The sequence below is a fragment of the Trifolium pratense genome, linkage group LG1 (assembly GCF_020283565.1).
Source record: "Trifolium pratense cultivar HEN17-A07 linkage group LG1, ARS_RC_1.1, whole genome shotgun sequence".
In the NCBI taxonomy this organism is placed as follows: domain Eukaryota; kingdom Viridiplantae; phylum Streptophyta; class Magnoliopsida; order Fabales; family Fabaceae; genus Trifolium; species Trifolium pratense.
This window is the reverse complement of record NC_060059.1, coordinates 872554-898045: the sequence shown is the minus strand read 5'-3', so window position 1 is coordinate 898045 and position 25492 is coordinate 872554. Positions and strand designations below refer to the sequence as shown.

The window sequence follows — 25492 nt, the reverse complement described above, 5'->3', positions numbered from 1 at the left end:
CAAAAGTTTTTCAAGTTTATGATGGTGAGAATGGTGACAATAAAATATTATTTTTAAATAAATTATTGGCCTTTTTACTAGAAATGGTAAACGTACCACACAAAAAGAATAAAATTAGAATCCAATTGTTGCTTTTTAAACTAGAGGCAAATTAATTTGAGGTATCTCTTCTTTGAGTTAAGTCTTACTTGCAGTTAGTACTAACATGTAATATGCAACTAATATTCAATGTAACTAATACTCATTAACAAATAATCATGATTGAATTTATTTTTTGAAAAGATTATTAAGTTTTTGAAAATATGACTAAGCAAAAAACTGAGAGAAAATGAAACCAGGTGTGTAATTTTTAGGGGGTGGTTAAAGGAGTTAAAATTAAAAAGGTGTGAGATGAAGGTGAAAAATGTTAACATTAATAATTAATTACGGTCGTTTAAAAAAATAATTTAAGGAAATAAATTGTCTCATATTTTCTCCTTTATATTTTAAAACACTTGTTTTTTGATTTAGAATAAATCTCTCTAGCTTAAAGTGAAATAATGTTAGAAACAATTATTTATTTATTTTGGCAATAAAGATAATTTGGTATTTTAAATAAATACCATTTGAGTTTTTATAATTGGATGTAGAATTATTTATGTGTGGTACCAAAAACAAATAAGCAATTAATTGTTAATATTACAATATTAGTTTTTTCCTCATTTGTCAGAACTTGAACCCTGAAACTCATGTTCTTTAATCCTTAGCTTAACCAATTGAGCTACCCATCCTACCCCAATACCAACAAGAAATTAATTTAGATAGTAAAAAATTATGATTACATATTCTATCCATTATGTTTTAATGGAGAGTGGAGAAATTATTTAGTGTAATAAAAAAAATTACCAAGTGCTTAGGCCCATTGTTATAAAAAGAAAAAGAAAAAAAGATAAAGATAATTAAATTCACATTTTTACAATTTTGAGAACTAAATAGTAAATATGGAAACAAAATACGGTAATAATAGGTAAGGAAAAAAAAAATAGTAGTAGTAAGCAAAGCAAAATAAATAGGGTTTATAGTCTCGTAGGAGAGATTCATGGTTCCCGCTCCACACTCACATAACACAGTGAATAACGAAGAATGTTAAATTGAACCCTAAACTCTAAAACCCTAACCCCCAATTTCAGTATCCATAAGCCATGTATCTCTACAATCTAACTCTTCAACGACCCACCGGTATCATCTGTGCCATCAATGGCAACTTCTCCGGCGGCAAAGGTCAAGAAATCGTCGTCGCCAGAGGCAAAGCCCTCGATCTCCTCCGTCCCGATGACAACGGTCGTATCCAAACAATTCTCTCCGTTGAAGTCTTCGGTGCAATTAGGTCATTAGCTCAGTTCCGTCTCACCGGTGCTCAAAAAGATTTCATTGTTGTGGGTTCCGATTCTGGTAGAATCGTTATTCTCGATTACAATAAGGAGAAAAATGTGTTCGATAAAGTTCATCAAGAAACTTTTGGTAAATCTGGTGCTCGTCGAATTGTTCCAGGTCAGTATATTGCTGTAGATCCCAAAGGTAGAGCTGTTATGATTGGTGCTTGTGAAAAACAGAAACTTGTTTATGTTTTGAATAGAGATACTGCGGCTAGGTTAACTATTTCTTCACCTTTAGAAGCTCATAAATCACATACTCTTGTTTTTTCAATTTGTGGTGTTGATTGTGGTTTTGAGAATCCTATTTTTGCTGCTATTGAGTTGGATTACTCTGAGGCAGATCAGGATTCTACTGGTATGGCTGCTTCTGAAGCGCAGAAAAATTTGACATTTTATGAGCTTGATTTGGGTCTTAACCATGTTTCTAGAAAGTGGTCTGATCAGGTTGATAATGGTGCTAATTTGCTTGTGACTGTTCCTGGTGGTGCTGATGGGCCTAGTGGGGTTCTTGTTTGTGCTGAAAATTTTGTTATTTATAAGAATCAGGGGCATCCTGATGTTAGGGCTGTGATTCCTCGACGTGCTGATTTGCCTGCTGAGCGTGGTGTTCTCATTGTCTCGGCTGCTATGCATAAACTGAAGAACATGTTCTTCTTTCTTCTGCAGACTGAGTACGGTGATATCTTTAAGGTTACATTGGAACATGAGGGTGACCGTATCTCTGAATTGAAGATTAAGTATTTTGATACCATTCCAGTTACTTCTTCAATGTGTGTGCTCAAGTCGGGGTTCTTGTTTGCGGCTTCTGAGTTTGGAAATCATGCTCTGTATCAGTTTAAGGCAATTGGGGATGATGATGACGTGGAGGCTTCGTCTGCGAGGCTGATGGAAACTGAAGAGGGTTTTCAGCCTGTGTTTTTCCAGCCTAGGAAACTTAAAAACCTTGTTAGGATTGACCAGGTTGAGAGTTTGATGCCACTTATGGATATGAAGGTCAGTAATCTGTTTGAAGAGGAGACTCCTCAAATTTTTACTCTTTGTGGGCGTGGACCTCGATCTTCTCTGAGGATCTTGAGAACAGGTTTGGCGGTTAGTGAGATGGCAGTTTCCAAGCTTCCTGGTGTACCTAGTGCTGTTTGGACTGTGAAGAAGAATGTTATTGATGAGTTTGATGCTTATATTGTTGTGTCGTTCACAAATGCTACACTTGTGCTTTCCATTGGCGAGACAGTCGAAGAAGTCAGTGACAGTGGGTTTTTGGACACCACTCCCTCGCTTTCTGTATCTTTGATAGGTGATGATTCTCTCATGCAAGTTCATCCAAATGGTATTAGGCATATTAGGGAGGATGGCCGTATTAATGAGTGGAGAACTCCTGGAAAGAGGACAATTGCAAAAGTTGGGTCAAATAGACTTCAGGTAGTTATTGCACTTAGCGGAGGGGAGCTTATATATTTTGAAGTGGATGTAACTGGTCAGTTGATGGAGGTGGAGAAGCATGAAATGTCTGGCGACGTTGCTTGTTTGGACATTGCTCCAGTGCCCGAAGGCAGACAAAGATCTCGTTTTCTTGCAGTTGGCTCATATGACAAGACAATCCGAATCTTATCACTGGATCCTGATGATTGTATGCAGACTCTAAGTATACAGAGTCTTTCTTCAGCCCCAGAATCTCTTCTTTTCCTTGAAGTTCAAGCATCTGTTGGCGGTGAGGATGGTGCAGATCACCCTGCTAGCCTTTTCCTGAATGCTGGTTTGCAGAATGGTGTCCTGTCTAGGACTGTGGTGGATATGGTCACAGGTCTTCTTTCTGATACTCGATCCCGATTCTTAGGATTGAGAGCCCCAAAGCTGTTTCCCATTATTGTAAGAGGAAAGCGTGCTATGCTCTGCTTGTCAAGTCGCCCTTGGCTTGGTTATATTTACCAAGGACACTTTCTTTTAACACCCCTTTCATATGAAACCCTTGAATTTGCTGCTTCATTTTCATCTGACCAATGTGTGGAAGGTGTAGTTGCTGTTGCTGGTGAGGCATTGAGAATTTTTACCATTGAAAGATTAGGAGAAACATTTAATGAGACGGTTATTCCACTTAGATACACGCCTAGGAAATTTGTGCTGCAACCCAAACGGAAACTTTTGGTGGTGATTGAGAGTGATCAAGGAGCACTTACTGCAGAAGAGCGTGAAGCTGCAAGGAAAGAGTGTTTTGAGGCTGCTCAAGCTGGGGAAAATGGGACAGGAAGTGCAGACCAAATTGAGAATGGTGGGGAAGATGAGGATAAAGATGATGCCCTCTCTGATGAGCATTATGGTTATCCAAAAGCTGAATCAGATAAGTGGGCATCCTGCATCAGAGTTCTTGATCCAAGAACAGCAAATACAACTTGTCTTTTGGAGCTTCAGGATAATGAGGCTGCATTCAGCATATGTACCGTAAATTTTCATGATAAAGAATACGGAACTCTTTTAGCCGTTGGTACAGCAAAGGGGCTGCAATATACACCCAAAAGGAGTTTAACTGCTGGATTTATTCATATATATAGGTTTCTGGAGGATGGAAGGTCTCTTGAACTACTTCACAAAACTCAGGTTGAAGGTGTTCCTCTTGCTCTATGTCAATTTCAGGGAAGACTACTTGCAGGAATAGGACCTGTTCTCAGGCTATATGATTTGGGAAAAAGACGATTATTAAGAAAGTGTGAGAATAAACAATTCCCCAAATCAATTGTCTCTATTCAAACCTACCGTGATCGAATTTATGTCGGTGATATCCAAGAGGTATGTTTCTATTTAATGTTTGTTTTTATTTGTTGAATATCTGGAGATTTGAGTTAGGCACTCTAATATCGGCTTTCCCTTATGATTTCTGGTATTTTCTGTTAGCTTCTGACATTGCATTAGCTTCTGACATTGCATTAGCTTCTGACATTAGCTTGTCTTTGGCCATAAATATTTAAATTTTACTTAACTGGTTTATATTAGAGCTCCAGGAAGGATTGTTTTATATATGAAAACTTGACTAAGGCACAGAAATAAAACTTTTTAAATTTTGGACAGCATGCTTATTGACAGATTCAATTACTGCTGCTCTCTGATTTCTGGTTCACCTATAAGATCTTCATCTAATTGTGTTTTGTGTATTCTCTCCAGTCTTTCCATTACTGCAAGTATAGACGGGATGAAAACCAACTTTACATATTTGCTGATGATTGTGTTCCAAGATGGCTTACTGCATCGTACCACATAGATTTTGACACCATGGCAGGTGCGGATAAGTTTGGAAATATCTACTTTGTGCGGTTGCCACAGGACGTATCTGATGAGATAGAAGAAGACCCTACTGGTGGGAGGATCAAGTGGGAGCAGGGGAAGCTGAACGGAGCTCCCAATAAGGTGGAAGAAATTGTACAATTTCATGTTGGCGACTTGATCTCAAGCCTCCAAAAGGCCTCTCTTATACCAGGTGGTGGAGAGTGCATTTTATATGGAACAATTATGGGAAGTATTGGGGCATTACATGCTTTTACTTCACGAGATGACGTTGATTTCTTTTCTCACTTGGAGATGCATATGAGGCAGGATAATCCACCTTTGTGTGGAAGAGACCACATGGCTTATCGATCTGCCTATTTTCCTGTTAAGGTATACCTAATCTATATTATGCTGTTGATTCTTTCTGTTACTATTACTATGTACTGTTTGTCATCCATATTGGATAAAAGCTTTCTCCCTGTTATATTCCTCTAATGATAATACCGACATGTCCTAACGTTTCATTTTGTGTTACTTCAACCGTTGTATTAAATTTTTGACAAACTGAGTCCTACTTATTTGTGTAGGATGTTATTGATGGGGACCTATGTGAGCAATTCCCAACATTGCCAATGGATTTGCAAAGAAAAATTGCTGATGAATTGGACAGGACCCCTGGAGAAATACTGAAGAAACTTGAGGAAGTACGAAACAAGATAATTTAAGAAACGATTATTAGAGAGGTATGATCCCCTATTTCTGTTGGGTTACTATTTATAGTGCTATTATAATTAATAGGACAGTAAGCAATACTTATAGATGCCATTTTATGTGACAGAACTCCAATGACCAACAGATCATTTTTGAACAAGGAGAAAATTCTGCGCTAGTCAAATGTTGACTTGGTTTGATATTTATAAGAGAGCAAGAACCCAGTAATTTTGATTTGACGAATGCTTTATACTGTGAATTTGTATTTTGCGCAGGTGCTGTCGAATCATGTTATTTAAGTAGGTTGCTTGCCCGTAGTAAAGTCTCTAACAAAGTGAAGAAAACATGTATTTCTCATTCATCCGGGAAAGGCGAAAGCTGTGATTTATTGTCCTATTTATGACTCTGTATCTGTAGTGTATTTTGTTTAAGTGAAACCCTTAAGCCGCAGTTCGCAATTTGCGTTGTAACTAATGATAGTTTATTCAACTGTTATCATGCTGTGAGGATGTGATAACGCAACCCATCTCTCTCAATCTAAACAACCCCTGCACGCATTCTCAGTGAGATGTTGAACTTGACAGTTGAGTCGGAATTTAAATGGTCCTTCTTGAATATCATCACTACCTTGAGTCCTTTTTAAATTTTAATTTCTCACAACAGTAGTATATTTATTCTTTTAATATTCATAGAACAGTTTTTCATAATTGTACGCAATACATATTCTGATAAGAAGTTGAAAACTTAACTAGTCGCTTTATGTCATTCATCAGCAACGTCATCAATTAGATAAAAATTCATGGACAATTTCAACATAAGATTAGCTAGTACTTACTCATAAGAATCTAGTTATGATGTTTCATTAATTTGAATAAGACTCGTGAATCGTGATCGATCTCATAGAGATGCGTTGCTATGCAAGACTCTTGAAAAGAAAGGAGTTAGGGTCGTTTCTTAAGACCAATCAAATATATTTATGAAGGCAATAATAGTAATTGTGTCCCAAGGAAATAATAGACAAGTCTTAGAATAACCACACAACTTTCAACTAAGAGCATTCCAATAGTAATTTATGCGGGAATTAACTTTTTTTTGTTCCCGCATAATATTGTGTAATATTATGCATATTTTGATCTAAAAGTAAAAATTATGCCACTCTTATACAACTCATGCAAAGTTTTTCCACTTTTTTATGTATTCATTTTTTTTTTACGAACTTTTTTATGTATTGGTTGGTTTGATTGATGAAAAGAAATTAATGATTATTCTATTACTATCATAGCTTATTTAAGATCCCGTACTAAATTTACATTGCCATGTTAGGTTCCTTCAATGAGAAGAAAAAAATAGGATACGAGTTCATCTTCTTACTATAAAACTTTCTTCGATGATAAGAGTAATAAAATAAAACTATATATAAGACAAAAAAAAAACTATATATAAATTCCAACTTGAGCAAAAGTAGTATAAATCATTGCTTATACAAGAAGGTGAAGAATAAAAGAACAAAAAAGAAACTAAGCAAAAATAAAAACCAAACAAGACCTTCTTTATAAATTAATAATGTAAAATTTACAAGGTTTTTAATGGACAAAAACAAAAGAGAATATAACATTATCCACTATTACATCAATGAATCCTGTTTTAACTTAAGCCTTGTGAATTAAAGGCTTTTACAGAATCATCATTCTGTTCCTTAAGTTCTCTCTCTAATCTTGTATTACCATTTTTAGATCTTTCCTCAATCCAATTAAAAATGTCTGAGAATACAATCTCCAAATTCTCTGGTGGCTCTCCATACAATAAACCATGCCACATTCCAGGGTACAATTTTAGTGTCTTATCAGAGCTTGAAGCCACATCATGTAGTTGTTTGCTCACTGATTTATCAGTCACTCTATCCTCCTCACCATGTAATACAAGAAATGGTAGTGAAACTTCATTTAGTCTTTGCTCGATATCTGTCGCGATCCTATGAAGTTCGTAACCTGTTCTCAAACGAGGTTTACCTTTGTAGCAATATTTATTAGCTTTAACCTGCAAAATTCATATATAAAAAGCTTAATCTTCAATATATAAATGATTTTTTCGCATGTGTGAATACGAAAATATAAATATTCTAACAAATGTGCGAGTGTGTGACCGATATTTTTTCTAATACACCATAATTTAAAATTATAGTAGTTAGTATTAGTAATGGCTTAGAGACTTATAGATTAGATGTGATCAATTATATTAATTAGTTGATTGTTTGAAATTACATTGATCTAAAACTTCAAATTAAATTAGCAATTAGCAATATAATTTGTGAAGATATATAAATACCTGTTCTCTGACTTCAGGCACTTTGAAAGCAATGTCAACAATATCTACGGTTGGGATTATTTTCCATGTGGGAATTACTTTGCTAAGTGCACTCAATATACTAACCATCATTGCATTGGGTCTTAATTCTTTTGCAATCTGCACAATTTACATTAATTAACACAACAACTTGTAATAAACATTGTAACATGACATGTGAATGCAACAATACACTAATTGATTAATTAATTAATCATGATTCCCTCTGTTTCATATACTAACAAACTTTCTAATGCAAAAATTATATAATAAGCAATTATACATAAATTATTCATTGAACTGATCAAGCTTAAAAAGAAGGCATACACTGAATCAAACAGCTGTATAATAATCCATAAACTAACAATTATCAAAGTTGTTGATTAGTTTTGAATATTTTAAAAAAATTAATGGACATGCTATGACTGTATAAAATATGGAAAATGCTAAACAGTGCTCCTGGGGCACTAGTTAAGGATACAAATATAGAAATTTTATCTCGTAAATTGTGCATTCAATGTTTTAATGATGTGAAAAGTTATTAACTTTCATCATTAACTTTATCATTTGTTTCCTTTTTTAGTATGCTTAACTAGTGCCCCAGGGGCACTGTTTAGCATAACCCATAAAATATTTATACACAAACGTTTAATAGAATTTAACTATTCCTCCACATCATACCATTAAAGCGAGGTGATTTGGCGGAATAGTTGGTTGGTATTAAAGACAATGTAAAAATATTTATACTGTCGGTACATGTCAATTTTCTCTTTGAAAAATAAATAAAAAATAAAATATAGATTATTGTTGGAATCAATTGATGTGTTAGTCAAATGTATGATTTATATTTAAAATTAATAAGTCACTTTCTAAGAGCAAGGTCTTCTATATGTGAATGTGATAGTGGGGCAACTAAAGCAACACTTCAGACTTTAATGTAATTAAAATCTGATTGATTATCTAACTAAACCAACCCAAAAGTCAGAGGCCTTCTCATCTCATTATCAATATCATAGAATAGAAGATTAGTACTATAGTATATGGGTCCATCGTTGATATTCAAACGGGTTAATCACCACTGAAATATTTTGCTTTAACGAATCAACTAAAATTTATATTAAATAAAAAATATATTTACCAAACATATAAGCTTACTTTATAAAGAAAACACAATCTCTATAATATTATTTAACTTAATTTAATTAATTATAGTAATGATTTTGCAAAATAATTAAAGTAATGAAATATAAAATTAAAAAAATTATTCAAGAGATATAATTTCTTATTCTGAATGGATTGGTATATAATCTCTTATTTTAATGAATTGGTATTCTGAATGGAGTAGTTACACCCTCATGTTTCTTAGATATTCTTTTATTACATTGATTGGTATATTTTTGTCTATTCTTTTCTTGTTTTATCACTTTCATCAATTAACATACGTCTCACTTTGTATTTGTTCTTTTTCTAAATTAAAAATAATTATCACTTCATCCTAATATATATATATATCTATACATCTTAATGGATTGCATGATCATATCCCTCATATTTTCTTTGGCTGAGAAATTGACACCAAACTCAATCATGGATAAGCATACTTATATAAAAGCTCGTATTTGAGTAAATAAGTTCAAACAAATAAATCTAACAAACAACATGATTTGTAATTGGTTGAAAAATTGAGTTTTTTTTGTTTTTACAACCATTATCCGGCCTATTAAACTGTCTAATCTAATTTAAAAATTGATTTTAGAATCAAATTGTTTTGGCCTCTTCCGATCACAGTTAAAATTGAGAAAAAGGTATAAATCATTAAACAATGGTATAGGTAAATTCGAGCCTATATATATTATTTAAGAAAAATTTGATGTGTATACGACGAAACAACAAACATGTGTGGACAAATAAAAATAAAAGAAGAAACGTGCAGACACGGTTGCAAATTGTGTATTTTTCTAATGAAAATGAAAGAATAAAGTATGTAGGGTGGACTGCACATTATATATGGCAAATTGATGATAATAATTAAATTTGTAGTATATAGTGTAAGAACAAAAAAGGAGTACCTTGCACATGGGTGCGGCCAAAATAGCACCATCCCAATAATCTGGATTTTTCCGGTGCAAAAGTAGTGCCACAGCTCCTCCCATTGATTCCCCTAACAAATACCTCATCTTCTTCTTATTTTCTGACTTTTCTGTCATTATTATTAAAAAAAATAAAGTTAAAATTATACCTATTATTATTAATCAGTTATTTCTACTGTCAAAAATATAAAATAAAATAAATCAGTTATTTCTACCAAACATATTTTTTATCCTTACACAAAACACCACAAATATTTGACCTAACAATTATAACATTTTATCTATTGTTTGTCAATTAGTTTAGTGGTTAGACTCAGACGCTTTAAGAATTAAGATGAATAGAGAATCTAGGGTTTGATTTATTTTTTGTTTTATATTAACCCTCCAAGTTCTCATGGGAAGAGAACTATTAACCCAGAGTTCGACCTAAAGTCTGACTAAAAAATTATTTCATCAAGGAATCGAACTCGGATCCTCCCGACTGATTATTCTTTTGATGAAACTCATTAACCTTTTGAGTTATCTGCGATTTGAACTTTAATCCCTACAATAGTGTCTCTTATAACTACCAAATGGACCCAAATAAGTTAATGAGCTCCACCAGAATGAATCATTCCCGAGTTCGATTCATGATAAAAAAACAATTCTTAAACATAATTTTCGGGACCAAATTCTAAATTATCGGAATTACCTTTACTTGATAACAATAAAAAAAATTAAAAAATAAAAAACTATAAACTGAGCTACACTTATTACTTTTGGTCAACTTTACCAAACTTTTTTTTGTCAAGGCCTACCAAACATTATATTGTAGCAAAGAAAAAGGACAAATGAGCCACATCATGTTGATTGAATAATAAACACATAAAAGTTGAATTTAATGGCAGGCAATGAATGAAATTAAAAAAAAGAGAGAAGATGCTGACCACATATATTGCTAAAATGTTGGAAACAATCATCAATGACACAATCAAAATCCTGAACAAGACCAGGTAATCCATCTGATTTTCCATGTCCTTCATAATCTATACCATAAACTGCATATCCACCCTTTACAAGCCTTCTTGCAGTGCTATTCATTGTGATGCTACATTCCATAGCATATCCATGACATATGAAGATTAATGCTTTTGGATTTTCATTCACAGGAATCCATCTACTTGTCAATTGCTTCATTCCTCTAGAATTCAATATGAATTCCTGAAAAGATAAATAAAAAAACAGAGTTTTTTAGTCAATTAATTCAAAAAAAAAAAAACAGAGATTTTTGATACGATGATTATGTTTTTTTGTACAAAAGATGTTTTTTCATGTTGGTGTTTGATCAAACATACCTCTTCATATTTGATCTCAATTTCGTTCGTCTGCAAAACATAAAGAAAACCAAAAAAATAATGAATATTAAGAAAATTAATTATTGATAATGAATGATACAAAAAAAGATAGAGGCAGAGAGAAAAAGACCATGAAGAATTGTTGACGTTGAACTCCTAAGGTTTTTTGTTGTGTTTTATATATATGTTGTTTTTTTCTATATATAAGAGAAATAGAAATTTGGTTACAAGAAAGAAAGAGAGGAAGAATGAAAAAGGTTGTTTGTTTAGATTGGAACAGAATCTTTATATGATGATGAGTAGTGAACAAGTATAAAGAAGAGAGATTAATGCATGAAAATTAGGAGATAGATAACATTAACATGTAATGTATGCGTGTGTGTGTGTTGTTGATGATAAGAATAATAATAATTTGAATCCCTATTTATAGAAAAGATTGAGATATCTTTTATTTATTTTTTGGTAAAAGATAGAGAAATCAACTTAACCGCGTACTATGCTTCTTTTTTTTTTTTTGTTGAAAAAAACGTGTGGGATTTAATCAAATAATGTACTACTTTCTCAAAGTAGCCTGGTTGGCCCTATCTTTATTTATTTATTTATTGACAAAATCCTTTATTTATACTTCACGAGTAAATTTTAAAACATTAGTAATTTTATACAGTATCTGCGGTCAAAATAAGTTGCGTCCATCACAGAAAATTTAACCAAGTCAACTATTTTTACATTAAAAATTATCACTAACAATATTAAGAAGAGCCCGTTTATTACTGTGTAAAAAAAAAAAAAATTGTCCAATCATACAGCAAGCATCCAAGCACAAGGCATAATTTTCGTTTGAAATATCGCTATAAGAAAACCTTTTGTTGAGCTAGGGGTCAAATGACCTAATTGTCGAATTAAATTTTCTTTAGTAGACAACCTATTTGTTGAGAAAATGCTATAAAAAAAGAGAAACTTTGAGAGGGACTGGCCGATTCCAGACAACATCCTTATGAGATTTTAATGTTCAATAAATTTTGAGATTTTTTAAGAAATATAAAAGCTATTTTGCATTTGTTTATCTTGATAATATTTTTATAAAAAAAAATAATTTTAGTTTGTTTGTACGTAACTATATATAAAGTGATTTCTTAGCACAAAAATTCCTTTTAAAGAAAACATGTTTTTTTTCCAAACAAACTACTTTTTTATATAGTTTTACATTTGGAACAATTAGGACTTTGAGTTTTTAGGTAATAAATAGGTTTTTAAGTTTTATATTAGTTACATCGTTATTCTTTCAAGTATCATCTGTTACCAAAATTTGTTGTACTGTTGCTACCCTTCCTGTTACATTGTGGCCGTTAACATTGATTTCATTCACGTGTGAATATTTTGATGAAAAAAACACACACTATGTTGGAGGGATTTAACTGATCAGGTAACAGTGTTCCAAATTAGATACTTAAAGGACTTATTTATTACTTAAAAAACTTAAAATCTAACTATTAGAAACGTGAAACTTGATGCAAGTTACACCATGGCAACCTCCGCTGCTAAATTTCGTCAAGTGCAACTTTGATGCAGCCTCATTTGCTCATGAGCAACGTATAGGCATGGGAGCTTGTCTTCGCAACGACAAAGGGAGTTTTATCTTGGCCATGACAGCACATGAAGATGTAGTAATGGCAGCACATGAAGCAGAAGCGTGGAGCTTATATCAAGGTATACAATGGGTTGCTAGCTTGGGTTATAATAAAGTTGTCTTTGAACTAGATTGTAAGATTGTTGTGGATGATGTGAACAAGATGAGTACCAACCAATCAGAGTATGGTTCAACCATTCAAAATTGTCGAACCTTACTTCATCACTATATAATGACTTCATAGTCATTTTTACTAGGCGTCAAGCAAACGGTAGCGCTCATGCACTCGCACGAGCAACTTTATATCATGCTTCTCACAGTACTTTTAATGTAATTCATCATTGTATTGCTACTATTATTATGAATGAATTGACATAAGTTTTCTTGCGTCAAAAAAAAAAAACGTGAAACTTAAATGACCTTTAAATATATTTAACCTTTTATATATAAAAACATTTATGTTACATTAAAAAATATTGAATTGAAACAAGATTTTAATACAGTTATTATATTCTGTCTCTTATCCTACCCATTAAATAAATCGTATAACTACTAGTAGTACATAATATGTGTTGGTTGACTTTATATATATTCAATTCAACCGCTTTTCACATTGTTTTTGGTGCGTGTGCGTGCGTTTGTTTTGACTGGACTTTGAGCGCAATGTGGGTCTGTATGTATCTGTTCCATCTTCCCTTTTACACTAATCTGTCTGGGTTGGACAATCAGCACTTGCTGGGAATCAACACAAATTTCAACTTTATAATTTGTTCATTTCTTTAGTCTTATTGTTGAATAGTAGTATGTGAATGAATTAATAGATAAGAATAAAGAAAGGCAAATGCTAAATAGTGCCCAGGGGCACTTGTTAAGGATTCAAATTTAGAAAATTTTACTTGAAAATTGTGTAGTCAATACAACAAAAGTCTATATTTTGATGTTTTTCATGCACAACTTTTATTTTATTTCTTCTTTTGGTTCCTTAACTAGTACCTGGGGGCACTGGTTAGCAAGACCCATAAAGAAAAGGTATAAATAATATGACGCCAACAAAAATAAATCGTCATTCTCGTGGGGAAGAAAGAAAATAAAGGAAAAGTAAACACCCAATTTAAAAGTTTTCCAAAAATAAAACTATTTCAAACATGTTTGCAAAAGCATATCAATAACTTCTTCTTGTTTTTTTTTTCTTTTTTGGTGAATATAACTTTTTCTTCTTCTTACCAACTGAAAAGTCTTAGATGGTCACAAAGAACATGATAGTTTAACTAGTTGAATTAGTTGAGGTAAGAGTTAAAAGAGTTGGAGGTTCACGGTTTAAGTCTGACAAGTCGTAAAAAATTAGCATAATAATAAACATACTAACAATTTATCATTTAAAAAAAAAAAAGTGATCACAAGGATTTGATCCTTCTATTTGAACATACACGTGTGGTCGAATAGAATGATCAAATACTTGTGAAATTAGTTAGGGATGCTCAATGGATAATGATCTTTGGAATTATTTTAGATTGTATTTGTTGGAGAAGAAATGAATTTGTTTTCAATAACAAATTCATTGAGAATGACAAGCTCAAAGGCAAAGTTGAGTCCTCTCTTATGGCTATTTTAGCAAGCTCCACATGTGATTCTTTGAGTAACAATCAAGTAGGTAGTGGGACTTTGAGGGATGGGATACAATGAGTAGCCCCTTAATGATGGATGGTTCCAAGGCGACGTGTGGTGGTGTTGTGGGTGATAACAACGGTAGTTTTCTTTTTGCATTCTTCGCTTCTTCGCGTTCGACATCAGTGCTTGAATCATAACTAAGGGAGATGTGTAGGTTGATCTTTTGCCCGTTTTCTAAAAAATTAGCATAAAGTAGATTTTGAAATTCTAACACAAAAAGGAATGTTTCTACAAACAATTAAAGGTTAAAGTTTGAAAGCAAAGTCACTAGGTTTGGTCTAATGGTAAGGAGTTTAGATATTACATTATAGGTTTTGGGTTCGATCCCCAGTTCATTGTAAACAAAAAAAAAGTTGGCTTAAATGCAGTTTTGACCCCCCAAGTTTCACAATTGCTTGATTTTGGTCCCCCACATTTTAATTGCTTGATTTTAACCCCCTAAGTTTCACAATTGCTTGATTTTAGCCCTCCAAGTTTCAATTGCTCGATTTTGACCCTCCAAGTTTACCCCTTTTGCATTTGCTAGCCCCCCGTTGAATATTTTCATTAAAAATTGGTTATGTGACTGTTGGATATAAATTTGGTATTTATCAATTAAATATAATTGGTGGGTCCAATATTTATTTGGGGGTAATATTGTTAAAATAAAACCTTCAAAGGTGGCGTCGAAAGCCATCTAGGTCGAAGCCAAAAAGCGCCTCGAAAGATATGGATAACGCGTCCAATTTTGGTCTTGCCAGGAAGTTATCGAAAGCACGAAATCGAACCGATGGAGAGTTGGGCCAGGCCCAAAGAAGGAACAACGAATGGCCCAAGAGGTCTTGGCGCGCGCTGAAAGAATGAAAGATGAGAGTGGAAAACGTGGTCGACGTGGCAGATGGAGGAGCGTCCAGATGATCGAAGAACAGTTACCACTTTGTAGTAGTATTTATAGTAGTTTTTCATTCAGAACAAGGGTCACAAAATTTATACAAACACTCTCTCTAAAAATTCTAAGTACTCAGCGATCGAACGAACGGAATTCGAAGGAGAAATGTATGTTTTGTGAACCATCTTTATTTGTAATTGTTTTCATTCAATGCAATTTGTTTTCTAGTAATTCTTTCCAAGTCTGAATCCAGATACTTGCTTGAGAAACTGTTACTTCGAGGCGATTCGAATTAGTTTCTCTTGTATGCTTTAAAAAATATTTTAACTCCTAAGTGTTTGTTTCCGCATTCAAACGAACATTCAAACAGTTTTCTTAAAGCGAATAAACACAAAATTGTCCTGAGATTTACTAGTTGATCTCGCGAGTTTAAATACTTAAACTAGCGGTTGTTTACCAAATTCCAACGTAAACAAATTGGCACGCCCAGTGGGACCGGTTTTGTGTTTGTTAAAGTTGTGTTTATTTTTATATTGTGGAATAAAAAACTTGTTACTTGCATATAACTCATGATAAGTTAGGTTATGGTTAAAACTACTCAGAGATCTAATCCTAGTAAAAATCCAAGTTCTAGTGCGATGAGTAGTGAAGCAAGTTCGAGTGGTGGAGTCGATCCGCCTCCACAAAGTTTGGTAACATCTGAGTTGGTGAATGTTCCAATATTCTCCAGTCCAACCATTTCGACTGTGCATGATGTTATTCCAACTTTGCCAATTCCAACTATGGCAATTCCGTCCGTAACTGCTGGTTTTGGACGTTCGAAACCACCATCAGGTCAGGGTTTTATGTATGGGCCTCCCCCCACACTTGGCTTAGGAATGCCAAGTTTCGAACCTGATAGGTATACTTCGTCAAGGGTAACTCCCACACCCTTAACGACTGCATCTGTGTTGTCTTTGAGACAACAAATGGATGAGAGTAACCATGAAATGGTCAATCTCTTAACACAACAAATTGGTACTGTGTTTAATCCATTAATTCAGAATACCAACGAGAGTTATCAAATGTTGGCATTTCAAATGAGTCGAATTGCAGATTTTTTTGGGACACCCCCACCACCTCCTAGAGTAAATCCCATTACTCCACAAGTAATACTACCTGCAATGTCTTCGACTCCAGTGCAGCAAAGGCCAACTTATGTGGCTACTGAAACAGTTCCTAACCCAACACCTACGCCGGTCGTACAAGAGGAAACTTATTATCCTCACGAGGTTAATCAAATGCCTCAAGTAGTAAATCAAAACCCTCCTGTTATTAACCCGAATCCACAAGTGGTACGTCAGAACCCTCCAGTGGTAATGGTTAGGAGGAACCAGGATCCTGACGAGGTAGTGCGAGAGGTGCAAAACAATAATCTGCTTGGCCAACACAATTTGGCTAACATGGTCGAAACGATTTTGGCCCAAAACGGCCTAAACACGGGTTGTCGAAGGCCAAATTTTGTCTCTGCCTTCACTGACTACGTGCTGCAAACCGAGTTACCAAGAGGTTGGAAAGTCCCAAAATACACTAAGTTTGCTGGGGACACTAATGAATCAACCGTAGAACATATTGCTAGGTATTTAGCTGAGTCTGGGAATTTGGCGAATAATGAAAATTTGCGAATGAAATACTTTCCCAATTCGCTTACCAAGAATGCATTTACTTGGTTTACAACTTTGCCTCCCAATTCGATTCATAGTTGGGCCCAATTGGAAAGGACTTTCCATGAGCAATTTTATATAGGTCAAACCAAAATAAGTCTGAAAGAGTTAGCCAGTGTAAAAAGAAAAAACCAAGAGTCAATTGATGACTATCTAAATAGGTTTCGTTTGCTGAAGTCCAGGTGCTTTACTCAAGTGCCTGAACACGAACTAGTGGAGATGGCTGCTGGTGGGTTAGATTATTCAATTCGAAAGAAATTGGATACCCAATACCTTCGAGACATGTCACAGTTGGCTGACAGAGTGAGACAAATCGAAAGGTTAAAAGCTGAAAAAGTTAGAAATTCTAAGTTTCAGAAAAAGAAAGAAATAGGTTTTGTTGATTCCTATGATAATGAAATTGATTATGAAATGAGTGATGAATACTTAGATTTCGATGATAGTGATATTAATGTGGCTGAATTAAAGCCTGGGCCTCCTTACACTTGCAAATTGTTGAGGCCGTCGAATGGAAAAAATCCTATCGAACCAAAAAATGATAAGTTTGTTACAAAGACTTATACTTTCGACATTACTAAATGTGATGAGATTTTTGATTTATTGGTGAATGACGGCCAAATTATTGTGCCAAAAGATATGAAAATACCACCAATAGAACAAAGAAAGAAAAGAGGATATTGTAAGTTTCATAATTATTTGGGACATAAAACTTATCAATGTGTTGTTTTCAGGGATTTGGTGCAAAAAGCGCTGAATGAAGGAAGGCTGAAGTATGCTGATAAGGCAAAGCCTCCAATGAAGGTAGATTCAGATCCCTTGCCACCTGCAGACGCTACCTATGTCGAAGTCTATGACTGCAACATGGTTGAAGTGATAGACGCTGCTGCTCCAATCAAGGCTGTGCCTGAAGAGGAGTATGAAAAGAGGGTACGTGAGGTATACCCCAATGCTGAGGAAGAATTGGTGGACTTCCTAAATAGGTGCAAGCTGAAGAATGCTGAAGTGATGCTTTGCCCTAGATGCAGTGCTGTGTGTGACAAAGAGGCTACTGCAGGCCTTCAAAGTGTTGTACCTTATGCTGAAAGCAAGAGAAAATGGCCAAAATCTAGGCCAAATCAAAAAGCTTGGCCTTACAAAGGGGCCAATTGGGGAAAACCTATTACCAAAGGCCTTTCGATCCAGCAGAGGCTAGGCCCCCAAAACACTTTCAAACCATCTGGGAGAGCACCTGTTAACCAATGGGTGAGTGGACAGTACGTCACTTTTAATCGAAGGATGATGGAAAATGGAAGCTCTAGCAATGTTAATGTGAACATTGTATCTGAACCCAAGGGTTCAAAAGTGGTAGCTGGGAAGGAAACAGTGAATGCTGCCACTGAAGTCAACAAATACTCTTATAGGAATAACTATAGGGGAAAAAATCCTATGACCCGCACTCAGTGGCGAAGGTTCCAGAGGAAACAAAAGTTGACAGCAAAAGAGGCTGAGGCTGGGGGCAAGGCTGTAGCAACCCAGAAGGTTGAAAAGGTCGAAATGGCCAAGAGGCCAGTAAAGGAGAGGCTTTCCATAATATTGGAAGAGCCAATAGCTGAAAATGCCCAAGGAGGGGCAGAAGATGAGGATGACATGGAGGATGATGATCTCCTGGATGAGGGGTCTGATTTTGATGTCATGGTCAATGTGGTGTCCATTCTGCCACTGGAATATGATGTGCCTACTGAAGTCAATGAACTGGAAGAGGACTTCGAAGCCCTTAATTTGGCTGATCATAAGCCAATGTGTTATTATGTTATGCAAAATGGTTGTGTCGAAGAGCAGAAAGCTGTCTTCGAAAAGCCAGATCTGGGGATGCAGAACCACTTGAAGGCTTTGTTCATCAGGGCAAAAGTGAATAATGTGGGAATCAATAAAGTCTTAGTGGATGGAGGAGCTGTGGTGAATATCATGCCTCATTTCATGTTGAAGAAATTAGGTCTCTATGACACAGACCTTCATTCCCACAATGTATTGTTGGCCAATTATGAAGGAAAAACTGGCCATTCCCTGGGGGCAGTGCAATTGGAAGTTTGTGTTGGTAGTACAGTTCGAAAGACCTTGTTTATGGTCATAGCTGCCAAACCTAATTACAATCTGTTATTAGGTAGAGAATGGATACATGGTGTTGGAGCTGTTCCCTCAACCATGCACCAAAGGTTAATCATCTGGAGAGAAGATGGTTTAGTCGAGAATGTAGAAGCAGATCAAAGTGCATATGTTTCAGAGACAGGCACTGTGACTTTACAGAACTTCGACAAAAATCTGGCTTCGATTGCCCCTTGTGGTGAGCAAGATGCTGCCTTCGATCCAAATGAAGTGGTATCAAAAAATGTATACCACTCAGTTAAGTTACATCCAACCCATGGTTTTTGTTGGGAGAGGGAAGACATAGAGAAACCCTTGTGTGAGGATGCATACCCACCAGTGTCTGGATGGGTCAACCATGATGAGTTTGATGATTGAGTCCCCAGCATGGGATCGAATTACGGCTTACGCAGCCGAGAATAGAATCAAAATGGCTCTTGAGGCCATTAATGTTCAAGAAAATATGGCTGTCGAAGCCAATGATAACTTAAGGGACAAACTGGCCTTGGAGGTTAGTGAAGTAAATGATGGAAAAAAGCAAAGGTTAGATTGCATCTATGATGATGAGCCTTTGGGTTTTGAGAAAGATCCACATAGTTCGATTCAGAGAATGCAAGCCCAAGATCCTTTGCAGGAGGTTGATATTGGAGATGGCTCTGTTAAAAGGCCAACTTACATTAGTGCCAATATAGACCCAGCCCTAAAAGAAAAAATGGTCGAGTTGCTTAAGAAATACATAGACTGCTTTGCATGGGACTATAACGAAATGCCTGGGTTAAGCAGAAATCTTGTGGAGCATAGGCTACCCCTTCGACCAGATAAGAAACCTGTAAAGCAGCTTCCAAGGAGGTTTGCACCGGAAATCATGACAAAGATCAAAGCAGAAATTGAAAGGTTGCTCAAATGCAAGTTCATTCGAACAACCAGGTATGTGGAATGGTTAGCTAACATTGTTCCTGTTATTAAGAAAAATGGATCACTTAGGGTTTGCATAGACTTTAGAGACTTGAATAATGCTACACCTAAGGATGAATATTCCATGCCTGTAGCCGAAATGTTAGTTGATTCAGCAGCAGGGCATGAATATTTGAGTATGTTAGATGGCTATTCAGGTTATAATCAAATCTTTATTGATGAAGATGATGTGCCAAAAACCGCATTTCGTTGCCCTGGTGCTTTAGGCACCTATGAGTGGGTGGTGATGCCTTTTGGATTGAAAAATGCTGGAGCAACATACCAAAGAGCTATGAACTTAATTTTTCATGATTTTATCGAAATATTTATGCAGGTTTATATTGATGATATTGTTGTGAAATCCGCTTCCCAGGATGAACATATCGAACATCTTAAAAAATCGTTCGAAAGAATGAGAAAATGTGGATTAAAAATGAATCCACTGAAATGTGCTTTTTGTGTACATGCAGGAGATTTCCTTGGCTTTGTTGTGCATAAGAAGGGCATAGAAATTAACCAAAATAAGACAAAGGCTATCATGGAGACAAAACCTCCAGGAACGAAGAAACAGCTTCAATCTTTGCTAGGAAAGGTCAATTTCTTGAGAAGGTTTATATCAAACCTAAGTGGTAAAGCTCAACCTTTTTCTCCACTGCTGAGGCTCAAGAAAGGTGATGTATTTGAATGGGGAATGGAACAACAAAAGGCATTTGATGATATTAAGGCATACTTGTCGAAGCCTCCAACTTTAATGCCTCCTATTCGAAACAAAGCAATGAAGTTGTACATCGCAGCATCAGATTCGACTATTGGAAGCATGCTCGCACAAGAGGATGAAAATGGCGTAGAAAAGGCTATTTACTATCTAAGTAGAATCTTGAATGATGCTGAGACTAGATATAGTCCAATTGAAAAGCTTTGTCTATGTTTGTATTTCTCTTGTACCAAACTTAAGCAATATATCAAACCAGTTCATGTTTATGTTTATTCTCATTTTGACATCATTAAGCATATGTTGTTAAAACCAATTTTGCATAGTCGAATTGGAAAATGGGCTTTAGCTTTAACTGAATATTCATTGACTTACCAACCCTTGAGGGCTGTAAAGGGTCAAGTAGTGGCTGATTTTCTTGTTGACCACTCGGTGGCTGAGACCCCAATAACATATGTAGAACATGAACCTTGGATGTTGTACTTTGATGGCTCGAAGCACAAACATGGTACAGGAATTGGAATCTTAATCATTTCTCCTTTAAAGATTCCAACAAAATTTAAGTACAAGATTAATGGAACATGCTCCAATAATGAAGCCGAGTACGAGGCTTTAATTGTAGGTCTAAAGATTATTTTGGACTTGGGGGCAAAATATGTTAAAATCAGAGGAGATTCTGAGTTAGTGATAAAACAATTGACAAAGGAATATAAATGCATTCAAGAACATTTGATGAAATACTTTGTCATTGCCTTCTCGCTACTAAAACGATTTGATTCATGTGACATTCAACACGTGCCTCGGATCGAAAACCAAGAAGCAAATGACTTAGCCCAAATAGCTTCTGGTTATAAAGTAACAGAGAAAAAATTAGATGAGATAGTTGAAATTAAAGAGAAACTAATCTCAAGTGAGGTAATACCCCATCAGCTGGGGGCAAATGAACCAAATGGCGAAAGGGAGTCCGAAAGGGCTGATGCACACTTTGATGAAGCAATGACTGAAGTCTTCGTGATTGACAATTTGGCTGACACGGATTGGAGACAACCCATTGTTAAATACATAGAAAATCCAACAGGTACAGCCGATAGGAAGGTTAAGTATAGAGCCTTGAATTACACAATCATGGGAAATGAACTATTTAAGAAGACTCCTGAAGGGGTTTTGTTGAAATGCCTAAATGAAAACGAAGCGTATGTAGCAATTTCAAACGCCCATAGTGGAGCCTGCGGTGCCCATCAAGCAGGCCACAAGATGAAGTGGCTTTTGTTTCGACAGGGTTTATATTGGCCTTCCATGCTTAAGGACTGCATAGAATATGCGAAAGGCTGTCAAGAGTGTCAAAAACACGCAGGGATACAACACGTTCCTGCCAGTGAGTTGCATTCGATTATCAAACCTTGGCCTTTTAGAGGCTGGGCTCTAGATTTAATTGGTGAGATAAGGCCCGCGTCATCCAAGAACCAACGTTATATACTAGTTGGGATTGATTATTTTACCAAATGGATAGAGGCTGTTGCCCTAACAAACGTGGATCAGGAAACAGTGATCAATTTTATCCAAGACCATATTATTTATAGGTTTGGGCTTCCTGAGACGATCACTACAGACCAAGGAACGGTGTTTGTTGGTCGAAAGATGCAAGATTTTGCTGAACAATTGGGTTTTAAGCTAATGACTTCGACGCCTTACTATGCTCAAGCAAATGGCCAAGTTGAAGCAGCCAACAAGGTTATAATTAGTTTAATTAAAAAGCACGTGGCCCAAAAACCAAAGAATTGGCATAAGACCCTGGACCAAGTCCTATGGGCATGTAGGAATTCTCCTAAAGAGTCAACAGGCTCAACACCTTTTCGACTAACATATGGTCACGATGCTGTGTTACCTGTTGAAATAATGATGCAGTCAATTCGAGTGCAAAGGCAATGGGAACTACCTCTTGGTCACTATGAGAACATAATGTTAGATGAATTAACAGATGTGGATGAGGAGAGGTTGCAGGCGTTAGATGCTTTGATTCGACAAAAGGAACGAATTGCTAGAGCATATAACAAAAGGGTTAAATCCAAACTCTTTGACGTAGGAGACTTAGTTTGGAAAGTCATCCTCCCCATGGACAGACGAGATCGAGTCTTTGGAAAATGGTCACCCAATTGGGAAGGACCATTTAAGATTTCTCAAGTTTTGTCAAATGGAGCTTATGAGATTGAAGAGTTAACTCCTGAGAAACGTTCAGTCAACATGAATGGCAAATATTTAAAGAAATACAAGCCAATGTTGCAAGAAATAACCATAAAAAATGAATAACGCAAGAATAAAATTTGCGAAATGGTAAAAGGAAATGCCAATAATCAAGTTTTATTTCATATAAAATCAACAATACAACCAATCATTCAAGAATGTTCAAGAAAATACAAGAAATGGTTGAATGTTGAAAGATAAACACTTAAGGTTTACCCTGAACCCGAGTTCCCTCATCCTTTGAATCAGAATTGGAAAGTTCTGAGATCTGAGAGTCTTCATCTTCAGAAGAAGGAGTTGGAGTTCCTGGGTATTCTTCATCAGGCTCTAGGGTACTGAGGAACTTGAGGTAGTCTTCATCTTCGTCATCTGAACTAGAGCTTGAGGAGTCAGAAGAGAGAATGATGGTCTCTACGACATTAGCTGGTGCCGGTCGAGGGCGAAGGATTCTAGCGCGTGGAGGTTTGGAAGCTGGAATCTTGATTCGTCCCCTTCTAAGAGGACGTAGCATGTTTGAGCTTGAGGTAGGAGGATTTTTCTTGTTATCCATTCTTTGTGGGGAGGTGTTGATGCGTTAGTTTGTATGAAGTGATGAGCAAAAAGAGTTGCAAGGTGTGCGTATTTATAGAAGAATTAAGACGCGTTAATGACTAGGCAGTTACAACTAACCACGGTCAGTTTACATAGGAAATGCCATTGCATTAATGCTCAAAGCCATCTAGTTAACTGTGTTGACTACTTTGGAAACATGTTCGCTTCATTCCTTACGAAGGGTCATTAATAAGGCCTGGGAGAATAGCCCAAAAGAAGGAAAGTAAGCAACAAGAAAAATAAAATACTCAGCCAATATATGAACATGCAGTATAAAAAGGCCAAAAAGGGCATACATCTAAAAAAGCATGTACAAAATTGTTCGATAGTTGCTAGTGTTAAAAGGTCTACAGTTATGACATCCAAAAGAGAATAACAAAAATTTAAGACTAAAAGGAAAATTTATAAGGTCAAGTTTGTTGCTGGGATGTCGAAGGAGGCTGTCGATTGGCCGCTTGAAATTGGTAATACTGAGTTCGAATGGACGCCAGTTTACGTTGTAGCATTTCTTTATCACTAGCAAGGTGCTCAACTCGCTTTTGGACAGCTAGACCATTACTGTAGTGTTGGATACCTTCACGTGCTAGCTCATCAAGCTTAACTTTTTGTGCTTCGATAGCTACTGCAGCTAGCTTTTCCATCTTAGCCTCTTCCTGTCGAACCTTTTCCCTTAGCGCTTCGATTTCAGACTGCCATTGAGCAATATTGTTCTCACAAGCCACAAGTTGCTCAAGGGCTTCATCAGAGGCAGTCTTGATAGTTGTGACCTCCGCATTGCAACTATTAGCTTGCTCGAAATGTTGTTGCTGGGTGACAAGCAGAGATGTCAAAAGGTCGCTAGTCCTAGTTAGGAGTTGAGATTGACTAACGAATTGTTCTAGAAAGGTTTCAGCCTGAGTCACTAGAAGGAACATTGCTTCGTCAGTCTTTGGGTTCTGCAGCTTGCGGAAAAGAGCTTTGATGTTGTAATATATAGAAGAGTCACGCTCAAGCAGGCCCAACATATCCCCATTAAGAATTTCTCGCCTAAACCTGATTTCATGCTCAAACTGTTCTTGCTCAAGTACATCTCCGTTACCTTCTGTGTCCTCAAAAGTGGAGCTAGAGGTGCCATGGCTTGATAAAAGCTTGCTAAGTGCGTCTACTGGAGTTAAATCTTTTAACTCTTTAGCAAGTTCAGCTGGCAGGACAACAGTGGGAAATGGCTTTGACACGGAAGTTCCCTCTTCACCAAGTGAGTCACCAATATAGGAGTTCCCATCTTCAGAATCGAAAGCGCCAGCACTGGGTGAACTAGATTCATGGTTTGACCCACTTGGTTGTGGTTGATTGGTAGTGGAGTGCTCACCATCAACTGTTGGCCTTTGTTCAGTATTAGCAACGGGGTCAGCTTGAAAGTTGGTTGGAGGATCATTATTGGCTGATACTGGGGCAGGATGTGTCGAAAGGTTTGGTTGTGGTAGGCTTCGATCGAGTTGGTCTTCTTCATTGTTAGGCTTAAGATTGTCATCTTCGAAAGCGCGGTGAGGCGAGCTAAGAGCCTTGGGCGGTGATGAAGTTTCAGTAAGAATGGCCGTTTCGAGAGGCTGAGGAGATGAGATTTTTTCTGCAACATCTTCAGGAGGCGCATTGCTTGGTCCTTCGACCACCCCCTCAGCCGCTTTGCTAAGAGCAGGCTCATCCTGAGGAATAACTTGAGCAGAGTTTTGTGGCTGAAACAAATACCATGAAAGAATGAGTAATATAATCAAGAGCTGAAGAAATAACAAGAAGTAAGAATGGCTTACTTGGTTTTGAGGGGGAGCAGAAGCTTCAGGTTGTGAAGTCGTTTCTTTTGCAATAGCAGAAGCCTCGACAAC

General features: G+C 36.2%; 2 protein-coding genes across 4 annotated transcripts; one reads left to right on the top strand and one right to left on the bottom strand.

Moving 5' to 3' along the window:
- The first annotated feature begins 998 nt into the window (after positions 1–998).
- LOC123902959 (spliceosome-associated protein 130 A) lies at positions 999–5957 on the top strand. 3 transcript variants are annotated; one of them, XR_006807787.1, is made up of 5 exons: positions 1017–4196; positions 4569–5060; positions 5258–5413; positions 5509–5575; positions 5657–5957. XR_006807787.1 is itself a non-coding variant. In XM_045952802.1 (4 exons), exons 1-3 carry the CDS (start codon positions 1182–1184, stop codon positions 5393–5395), a joined length of 3645 nt encoding a protein of 1214 aa, XP_045808758.1. In that variant the 5' UTR covers positions 999–1181; the 3' UTR covers positions 5396–5413; positions 5509–5957. The 3 variants fall into 3 exon arrangements, 2 of the variants coding, with proteins under 2 accessions (XP_045808758.1, XP_045808759.1); XM_045952802.1 differs by having other exon boundaries at positions 999–4196; positions 5509–5957; XM_045952803.1 differs by lacking the exon at positions 5509–5575 and having other exon boundaries at positions 1005–4196.
- A 952-nt stretch (positions 5958–6909) lies between these two features.
- LOC123885179 (caffeoylshikimate esterase-like) lies at positions 6910–11597 on the bottom strand. Its single transcript, XM_045934447.1, has 6 exons — positions 11279–11597; positions 11149–11178; positions 10741–11014; positions 9794–9924; positions 7707–7844; positions 6910–7418 (listed from the first exon to the last, which is right to left on the bottom strand). The coding sequence occupies exons 1-6, from the start codon at positions 11279–11281 to the stop codon at positions 7026–7028; spliced, it is 969 nt and encodes a 322-aa protein (XP_045790403.1). The 5' UTR covers positions 11282–11597; the 3' UTR covers positions 6910–7025.
- Between the last annotated feature and the right edge of the window lie 13895 nt (positions 11598–25492).

Bases quoted from the DNA above. Each gene is read 5' to 3' on its own strand.
- LOC123902959 (XM_045952802.1), top strand. From the start codon at position 1,182: ATGTATCTCTACAATCTAACTCTTCAACGACCCACCGGTATCATCTGT. The intron at 4,197-4,568 runs GTATGTTTCTAT...TATTCTCTCCAG, and splicing joins ATGTCGGTGATATCCAAGAG to TCTTTCCATTACTGCAAGTA. The intron at 5,061-5,257 runs GTATACCTAATC...TTATTTGTGTAG, and splicing joins CTGCCTATTTTCCTGTTAAG to GATGTTATTGATGGGGACCT.
- LOC123885179 (XM_045934447.1), bottom strand. The intron at 7,845-9,793 runs GTACTCCTTTTT...TAAATTGTGCAG, and splicing joins TGGCCGCACCCATGTGCAAG to ATTGCAAAAGAATTAAGACC. The intron at 7,419-7,706 runs GTATTTATATAT...TGAATTTTGCAG, and splicing joins TGCCTGAAGTCAGAGAACAG to GTTAAAGCTAATAAATATTG.